At 51.7% G+C, this 10,119-nt stretch overlaps 1 protein-coding gene across 1 annotated transcript in view; it reads right to left on the bottom strand.

Moving 5' to 3' along the window:
* The window catches only part of ARSD (arylsulfatase D), a 19,416-nt gene extending 10,525 nt beyond the window's left edge, over positions 1 to 8,891 (bottom strand). Inside the window, exons 1-3 of the mRNA XM_021684776.1 lie at positions 8,784 to 8,891; positions 6,991 to 7,140; positions 1,548 to 1,669 (exon numbers count right to left, since the gene is read on the bottom strand). Coding sequence (XP_021540451.1) covers positions 1,548 to 1,669; positions 6,991 to 7,140; positions 8,784 to 8,827 — 316 coding nt within the window. The 5' untranslated portion in view covers positions 8,828 to 8,891. The remainder of the gene's footprint in view (positions 1 to 1,547; positions 1,670 to 6,990; positions 7,141 to 8,783) is intronic.
* Between the last annotated feature and the right edge of the window lie 1,228 nt (positions 8,892 to 10,119).

The raw sequence follows: 10,119 nt of genomic DNA, 5'->3' as shown, positions 1-10,119 counted from the left end.
ATCTATCATCTATCTATGTATCTATCTATATCTATCATCTATCTATGTATCTATCTATATCTATCATCTATCTATCTCTATCCATCCACCCATCCACCCACCCACCCATCTATTCATCTATCATCTATCCACCTATCTATCATCTATCAATCTATTAATCTATCATCTATCAAACAATCTATTATCTATCTATCATCTATCTATCTATCTATCTATCTATCTATCTATCTATCTATCTATATCTATCTATATCTTCTATCCATGATCTATCTATGGCAATGGTTCCCAACCAAAGGTAATTAATTCTGACCCCCAAGGAACATTTGGCAATGCATGGAGACATTTTTGGTTGTCACAACTCGATGGGGAGAGTGGCTGCTACTAGCATCTTGCACATAGAGACCTGACCCCCAGCACCTCAGAATGTGACTGTGTTTGAAGATAGGGTCTTTAAAGAGGTAAAAATGAGGTCATCGGGGTGGGGTCTGATCCCATAGGACTGGGGTCCTTATAAGAAGAGGAGCTGAGGACACAGACACTCATAGAGGGATGACCATGGGAGGACAGAGGGAGGAGGCAGTCTACACACCATGGAGAGAGGCTTCAGGAGGAACCAGCCTTGCCCACGCCTGGATCTCAGACTCCCAGTCTCCAGCCCCGCCTGGATGTCAGACCCCCAGCCTCCCACATGATCAGAAAATTAATCTCTGTTGATTAGGCTGGTCCTTCTGTGGTATTATGTACGGCAGCTCAGACAGACTAATACAACAATATTCCAGTATGTGAATGTACCAGTTTATTAACCCACTCTTCGGCTGATGAACTGTGTCCGTGTTTGCACCGTACAAACAATGCTGCTGTAAACGTTCTCATTCCATCTCTTGTAGAACGTACATGTGTGTACATGTTAGGCACCTACTTAGGAATTGCTGGGTCACAGGGTGTGCATGCATTCAGCTTAAGCAGACACTGACAAACAAATCAGGGCCCCCTGCTGCAGCCTCACAGTGCATCTCACCAACCTCTTCCTTGCCCCTCTCCGACTCTGACCCTTCTGCTTTCCCCTTAGAAGGACCTTTGTGATGACACTGGGCCACTTGCATAATCTAGGATGACATTCCCATCTGAAGATCCTTCACCTAATCCCATCTTCAAAGTCCCCCTTGCCATATAAGGAAACATTCACCCAACCTGGGAATTAGGATGTGGGATCTTCGGGGACCATTATTCAGCTCCCCACATGCTCTCTCAGAGCCTGTCTGAAATCATGACTACATATCAAGATCGACTAAAATATTTAAACAAATAAATACAATGTCAACCATAACCAGCTACCCTTGGAGAGTTCCAGGCTCTGAATTCCCAATCAACCAAATCATTGCATGACTACCTAAAACACAGTATTCTTTATGTAAGTTCTAGGTGATGCCACCACAGATTATATCTGCACCATTTTCCCTGGATCTCAACCACCGCTAATAATATTAAGGACAAGTAATGAGTGGACACAGACGTGCCCCTTTCTCAGTCATCCCCACAACACTGACCTGATCTGAGGGAGTGCCTCCCCGTGAGGAAGGAAGATCTGCTGGGGGTACAGAGGGGGGCGGCCGCCAGGTGCTGGGTGAGCCTCACACCTTCTTCTGCAAGCCGGTCGATATTGGGTGTCCTGTGCAAACCACACACAAACATCTCCGTCAAGACGGATGCTTACAGGGATCCCTGCACCAAAAGGCATGGCACGGAGTACATGAGTATTTCTTGAGGGTCTTACAATTAGTTGCATATGGTGTCTTGCAGAGGCAGATGGACCCACCCCCAAAACAACCAGCATGAGCACATGTACTGAGGACCACTTGCTGCAGAAGGTGCTGAGCCCCTCTCCCCGGTCCGGGACTGCGGCCCAACCCACTGCATGCACAGCCACCATCTCAGCCCACCGCATCACCCAAAGGTCTTGGTGGCCAGGAACAAGCTTCCCTTGATGCTTTTGCTGTGTGTAGTGATAAGAGTTGTGCACCATCTTGCTCTTGGTGTCTGCTTTTGTCAGCCAGGAAGTTGTGGCCAGGAAGGTGGGTCTTTCAGAGCTTGTTACTCTTTGCTCCTCTGTGAGCATGCTCTATTTTACAAACGGGAAACCGTCTTCCCAATTGAATGGGGAAGGAGTGCCCCTTTCCTGCCTGCACCACCAGGTTTCCACGTGGAAGGGTTAACTAGCAGAGAGCAAGTGGATTAAAGAGAGACAGGAAGACATGAAGACTGAAGCCACTGGCTGGAATATTTATATTGGCTGGAATAGAATCTTTGAGAGCCGATACCTAAAACTTCTTTACTGGGCAGGTGGTCCAATGGCCCCAAGGTTAAAGGGATCTTTGGAGGGGACTTGAGGCATGTGTGGAGGGCTTCTTTGCTGAGTATGAGTGTTGGTGGAGGGTGCTGAGGGAGCTGAGAGTGGTCCACAACCATCATCTACCAGGGAGAAGAGCCTCTAAGTGTCCCTGTTCTCCCAGAGCACGCAGAAGTGACCATGGCTTTGTTGAGGGTCTGGGCAGCCCCAGGCTGAGTCATAGCACTAGTGGATGCTATTTTCTTGGACACAAGCCACTTCTAAATCCCTGTGACCCAAACTGCTTGCTAGTGGAAGGATGCCAGGTGTCCCAGAGGGTCCCTGTCCATAAGTTTTGTGGAGAGAGGATAGAAATAAGATGAATCCTGAAGGAGCTATAGGCCAATTGAAGGACTTCTAGGAGCCAGCGGGCATCCCAAAGTCCTACTGTGGGTTTTTGGGTTCAAGAACTTTCAGACGCATCAAGACCACGGCCAAGACCATTCTCCAAACGTTGTGGTAAATACCTTTCTTACTAACTCAGATGGCATTGCCAATTTTGAAGAACACATTTTTAGTTTTAATTTTTGCTTTTGTTTTGATCCCTCTGAGTGAACATAGTATATGTTGTCTGAAAAAAAAAAAAAAAAAGAAAAATTACGTGTATTCTTCAAAATCCTCGAAGCTGGTTAAGCACAGAGGTCATGGGCAGAAGGAAAGTGTTCAAAAGATGTTTGGTGTAAATGCAAGGGAGGTCACTAAGTAAGTTCTGAGTTAGTGCAGTAATATAATAATATAACACCTTTGGAGATTATTAAAGTGAAAAGCTGCATTTTTGGAATCCCTGTGTTATCTTTCATCCCAACTATTTCTTAGTCATCGGAGTGATCTCCCCGTTTGCAAGGAGGCAAGCAAAGTTGGGAGATTGAGCCACTTGTCCGTCCCTGGAGCTAGGAAGTGCCAGAGGAGGGTTTAATACCTCCTTAAGTCACACCTTATCCGTGTGACTTAAAAAATCCACCGAGTGTGGCATTCTGGGGGTTGTGGCTCAAGCACCTCCATCCTCAGGCTCCCATCTTCCATTAATCATAGATTTTCCGATAGTTCACAACCACCCGTCCACTTTGTGACCACTAAAGCTTTTTTTCTGATGGCTTTGTTCGTATTTAAAGATAGAGAGTGCCCTTCTCCCTCTTGTGTGCAAACTGTTGTCTGTACTCATTCAGCTGTGGCTTCCAGGCCCCTCCTGCATGCCCAGAAACCACAGCTGAAGCGACTATTTCAGATACCCGCTCCTTCAGGCAGCTGCTGGGGCCCTGCTGTGCCTCTGTTTTTGGAGACTAGCCATGTCAGTCAAGACTGTTCTGGCCACTTTGGTCACCTTTGACTCTTTAAAATTGCAACCAACCGAAATAGAAATGCTGTTATAAAAAATCACCCATTCTGTACTCATGCTGGTTGTTTTCAATAACCCAACTGTAAAAAAAATTTTTTTTTTGACTAAACTATGAACATGAATTGCAAGGGCTTATAGGATTCTACTAATTAAGTATAATTATATTAGCTCTGACCTATTTTTCAGTTTACCAAAGTTCTATCTCTAGTTTGATATCCAATAGTCCATCTATTATTTACCAATCTATCTATCATCTATCTACCCATCCTTCCATCCATCTTTCCATCCATCCATTCATTCACTTATCTATTCACTCCTCTTTTCATGCTTCCTTCCATCCATCCATCCATCCCTCCATCCATCTTTCTACCCTTCCTGCCTGCCTTCCTTCCTTCCTCCTTCCATCTTTCCATCCATCCATCCATACATACATCCATTTGTCTGTCTAGCTATCTCTCTCTCTTCTTTCAAGTATTTATCTCTTACAGATGTCTTCATGATTATCTACATTGTGGAACAGAATGAAAAACAGCACAGGTTTCAACCTCAGCATCGAAATCTTCTGCAGAATCTCATCCCTCTACTTGTTAAAAGATACCTTCAAACAGGAAAAATGCTACTGATTTTAAATTCTGTGCTTCTCAATCAATTTATGTGATTTCCTTCTTTCCCTAACCAAGTTGATTGGCAGATATAATCTTAATATATTACTCCCAAGTGCCTTTCATTTTTTATGCATTCTTTTCCTTTTAAATAACCCTCTGGCCTGTGGGATATTTTCATTTTAAAAACAGAGAGAAAGTATGAGAGTGTCTCAGAATGATATAAATATGCTGAGAAACAGCCCAGTGACTCTCATGAAAGGAACGGAGGGGCAGGGCATGTATGAGATTTTCCTGAAAGAAGAGAGATCTTTTCTTCCTATTATGCTAATAAAACGAGCAGGTTTCACACGTACTTACAGACTTGTCTCCGTCATTCACACATGTCTGGTGTGGCTTTGCTGTTCGAGCATCAGGGGGTCCCTTCCATGTTTTGCATCATGGACCAAGAAGGAAACATGGAGATCATCCAATGGCCTTATATCAAGAGGGGAAACCGAGGCTGGACGTGTGACTGATGGCACAGCTATTCAGAAGCAGGGTTGGGGCCACAGAGCCAGTCCCGGGGCCCCCTCTTCTGTCCTGACTTCCTGTTCCGCTGACCCTTGGTAACTACACATTCATCACACAGCTCATGGGTTCTCAACTTCCATTTCTTACGAGGCCAGATATGAAAGACAGACCTGGTGTGGCCCACATGCGCGACCAGAGTGATTGCCAAACAAGGGTGTCTCACGTGATTTCGAACACAAGCGCCTTCCAGCGTATTTAGGCATGCACAGTGAATACCGTGGTTGCTGGTGAGAATTCTACGGGACGGCTTACCAGTGAAGCTTCACTTCCTATGTGCTAAAGGAGTTGGGAAAATGTCATAGCAAATCTCCTAAGGATGAAGGGAAGGAGGCCTTACAGCATGTGCTCGAAAGCAAAGACAGCTTCTCTAAACCGGGTGGGTCTTAAACCCAAGTTAAGTCTTCTACCTGTCAGCCTTGATAGCTTACTTGGGCAGAATTGTTAAATGGGGTGTGCCGTGCTCACGTTGGGGTTGGTGGACATTCAGTGGAGACAACATTTTGAACACCAGGGAAGTGTGGTAGGTTTGTGCAGAATGCCCACATTCCTTACAGGCGGGTCGCGAAGGGCATGGCCCCCACATCGGTAAGGGGCGCCCTGCAACCCATGTGGTCTGTTGGCTCAATGTCTTCATCAATGAGTCAATGCATTAAATTAAGAGAATATCCCTGCCGGCTCTAGGATGCCCCCAAAGACCCTCCTTCCACTCGGCCTATATTTTAGTTGGAAGGCGAAACACTGGACATAAAAAAAAAATAATAATAATCATGGGTGCTGCCCCCCTCGTGGTGGTACTGGGCATGCACTCCCAGTTTCTTAATTTCTTAATGGCTTACATTTTCTTAACCCAAAGCAGCAGGCCGCAAACGGTCCTGAGGGGTTAGGAATTCATGATCCGAATCCCGGGGGACACGATGCAGTCCATTACAGGGAGAGATGGCTCGGAGAGGGCAAGGCGTTCTCTTGGGGTGTGAAAATATTCTAAAATGCACCGTGGTGATGGATGCACTTCTCTGAAGACACCAGAAGCCAATGAATTGTCCAGTTTCACTGGGTGAATGGCCTGTCTGGCAAGTACAACTGGGCAGGCTCAGCATGGGGAAGGAAGATCCCTGCATACACAGGGCAGAGTTCTGCTGCAGTCGGGAAGACTGCAACCAAAGGGGGTGGGCCCGGGTCTCTGTAGGCCAGTCCCAAGGTGGGCAGCTACTGCAAGGCAGATTGTGTGATGCTGGGGTGGTGGCCTTCCTAAAAGAAAGGGAATGAGGTGCTTTTCTTCCTTTTCTCCTCCTGTTGCATAGACCACGCAAACATCATCGTCCACATGTTTGCCAGCAGGGATGGTGTAGAAGCTTGCATACTGTGAATGTGCACTAAGCTCCCCCCGTGGGTGAATAGCAGCCCCAGGGGCAGAGCTGCTACATCCTAATCCCCAGTATTTCTGAATAGGACCTGTGACTTGGAAACGGGGTCTTTACAGGTGTAATTAGTTAAGGATCTGAGATGAGCTCATCCTGGATCAGGGTGGCCCTAAATCCAATGACAGGTGTCCTTGTAAGAGACAGAAGAGACACGGACACAGAGAAGCCACGTGAGGATGGAGGCAGAGATGGGATGGACACGGCCATGAGCCCAGGGATGCCTGGACCCCAGAAGCTGGAAGAGGCAGGAAGGACCCTCCCCTGGAGCCTTGGGAGGGAGCATGGTCCTGCCCCACCTGGATCTCAGCCGCCCTTCCCCACCTGGATCTCAGCACCCCTGTCCCGCCTGGATCTCAGACTTCTGGTCTCCAGGACTGAAACAGAAGAAATTCCTGTTGTCTAAAATTACTCCATTGGAGGTCCTTTGTTCAGGCAGCCATAAGAAAGGAATACACCCACCCACCAGGGTGCCGCGTTGTTTGAACACTTCAGTTTAGGACCCCGCTTCCCGATCAAAAAATAATTTCTTGGGTGTTCAGATCTGATGCGCTAAGGAACTTCCCACTACAGGCACGTTTTAAATGCATCATTCAGCCAGATGCAGCCCCTCACACACACATACACATACACACACACAGCACCAGGACCCCCAGCATCACCAGGACATTATACCTGAGCGTATCGTTCCCATAGCAACCAAGATCCCCAATGCCAAGATCGTCTGCCATTATCAGGAGAATATTGGGTTTAAAGGCATTTGCAACTTTTAACTCGGAAGTCCTCGAGAGCAAACATAGAAGGAGTAGAACCGACAAAGAGTCCCTGGAGAGACAAAAAAAAAAAAAGGCCAAAATTAACGTCGACGATCTGGAATGCTCAGTCGGTATTTCAAAGCGGCTTGCTGGGAAGGTACATGCATTTGCCCTAAATTAGGATTTACCAAGGGATCCCATCTAGGTGCTGGTTCCTTTTGTTCTGACTGCTCGCACATTAACAGGCGGAGCAGAAAACCGGAACGCGCGAGGGTTTCGTCCAGGTACCTCCTCCCCTCCCCTTGGTCATTAATCCTGCTACTTGTGCGGGGCGCTCCCTAAAGGGCGGGATGAGAGGGCTGAGCGCTCGCCTTCCCGGCCGCGCCTTCCTCCCTTTCCCCGCGCACAGGAGGCCAGAGCGCGCCTTCCGACCCCGGAGCGACCTCACAGGAGGGGGGCGGACCCAGAGGGCTGGAGCAGCGGGAGACATGCATTTTAAAAGGAAGAATGTGGGATTCAAAGCACCCCAGCCACGACAGGGAGACACAACACGGGCCTGGAGCGCGCGTTGCCAGCGAGGCCGGGGCGCACCCGCGACCGCGCGGGGCAAGGGATCTGGGGCGTCCCGGACGCGGATCCCCGGCCCTGCCCGCCCCATACACCGGGAGGGACGCGGGGCCTGGAGGGCCCTGATCCTCATTCCTGGCTCCTGGCTGGCAGCTCGAGCGTGCCCCGGAGTCCCCCGGCAGGGCCCCCAGTGCTGTCCGGTCCCCTGATTGCGCCCTGGTGCGCCAGCAGTCCGCAGCACGGGGACAGGGACTTGGAAGGCCCGGCGGGACAGGGCCTGGCGGAGGGTTGAGGGGGCGGCCGCATTCCGGGCGGGGAGCTGGCCTGGTGCGTCTTAGAGGGCGGTGGGGAGGAGAAGGAGGGGGCACGGCCGCGCTCCGGCGAAGGGGTCCTGGGGCACTGGGCATGTTTTTAGGGTTGGGGCTCGAGCTGGGGGACCGGGCCGGGCAGGGGCGGGGCCGTGCAAGGAGGAAGAGGCGCGCTCTGGGAGGCGGGGATCCAGGGGCTGGACCGGAAGTGTCTCAGAGTGGGGGAGGGTGCGGCCGTGCTGGGATGGGGTGGGGGACGGAACGAAGCGGGGATGGGGGAAGGAAAGGAGTGGGGCGGGGGGGGTAACGTGTGCTAGAGAGGGAGACGCCGCCGTGCTGTTGGGGGGTACGGAATCAAGGCGGGGGCCGGGCGTGCCGTAGACAGTGGGGTTTGTGGACACGGCCGCACTCCGGGGGTAGGTGGCTGGGAGCACGTGCTAGACCCAGGGGGCACGCCGCAGCGCTCTGAGGGGGAGAGTGTTTGGGGGGCATGTCTTGCTCGTGGGGGGTACTCGGGGCGAGGGAGCGCGTCCTACGCAGTGGGGCATGGGGACCAGGCCTCTCTCTGCCGGGGCGTGGCCTCCGAGCACCAGCCCGGCGGTTCCCCTTCCGCTGACCGCCCCCCACTTCCCTCCGTCTGGCCTCGTCTGCCCTCCCCTCCAACCAGCTCTCTGGTCCCGCGTCCCTCCGACTGCGGGACGGACGTCTAGCTGCGTTCTGGTGACTCCAAGGTGCACACACCGCCCGCGCGTCCCGGAGACCACTCTCGCGCAGTGTGCACCTCCCCAAGCCCCCATCCCCGTCCCGAGTGGGGGCCGCGTCCTCGGGCCCCGCGCACCTGACAGCTGGCGCGCTGCGTCCCCTCGGAGCCCTGGGTCCCATGGCCGCGCGCGGGCCGGGCGCGCAGGACCTTGTCCCCAGCCCCAGGTGCCGGGACCCGCCCACGCAGCGGAGCTCTGCGGGCGGGAGGGCCCGGTCCCGCCCCAATCTGTTTAATCTCCTGTCGCCCCGGGCCTTCCGGGAATTGATCTTGGAAACCGGTTTTCCGAGTCCCAGTCGCCTCCGGGCGGGCACTCCCGGGAGACTGGGGTGGAGGAGAGGATGCTAAATCCCGGCTGGGCCTGCACTCGGGGAACCCCAGCAGCCCTCGGCCAGGGAGCCCCCTTTTCCAGCAAGCTCTCGAAAGGTCTGGGGATTGGCCGCGTGCAAGCAGGCTGCCTGGATGCGAAATGTTTCACTAGGGTCCAGGATGCCAGCCCCCTTCTCTATGGCCGAGGTGGGGGCAGGGGTTAGATGTGACCTAGGCTAGTTAGACCCGCACCCAGGGACTTGACATCGGGGGTCTACCTGGTGGTCATATCCACGTCCTGGACCCCATTAGCTGCCCCGAGGTCTCTTTTTCCCTTTCCAACTCAGTTCTGCATTTTGTGGAGATAGTAATTGCGAATTAAGGTTTGCCAAAAGCTTGGGGGTTGGGGTAGGTTGCCTTAACTCTCCTGGGGGTGTTTCTTGAAAACTCATTTCTGAAGGATCTGTCTGGAGAAAAGACCTTTTTGCCTTTGAATTGGCAGAGTTAGTTAGCTCACATTTCCTGAGAGGCCTCCGCAGAAGCCCACCCTGTCCACGCCTTGATCTCGGACTTCGCCCGTCCAGAGCTTTGAAGGGATAAATTTACGGGGTTAAGGCTACTGCCTCGGTGGTTGTTTTGGTGGCCTCAGCAGAGTGATAGTGATGGGGCGCAGGGGTGTGTGTGTGCAGAGAGAGGGACTTGGGTGCGGGGTCTGGAATAAAATCCCCATCCTGCCGGTGTCCCATCCTGGGCATGTCCAGTGCAAAGCCAGTGACCTGGGAGCTTGGTCTTCATGCAGTGACCTCCGAATTCAGAGCGGAAGAACACTGAATACCCAGCACAGCCCCCAAATTCTGGGTTTCCCTAAATCTCTAAGGCAGCCATTCACTGAGAATAATCGCTTGAAAAGAGTTAATAAACCTACACTCTTTAAATTGGCCCCTGTCACACCTTCTCAGGGCTACTTATACTTGGTGCTCACCTGGCCTTTGTCTGCAAATCCATTTGGTACAGAAATACCTTCCACTGGGACTGTGAACTCTGGATAGGGACAGAGCAGCCTCCTCCAGGTGGGGCTGGGGTCGGGTGATGGAAATCCCCGTGG

This window comes from Neomonachus schauinslandi, chromosome X (assembly GCF_002201575.2).
Source record: "Neomonachus schauinslandi chromosome X, ASM220157v2, whole genome shotgun sequence".
Lineage (NCBI taxonomy): Eukaryota > Metazoa > Chordata > Mammalia > Carnivora > Phocidae > Neomonachus > Neomonachus schauinslandi.
This window is presented reverse-complemented; position numbering and strand designations above follow the sequence as displayed.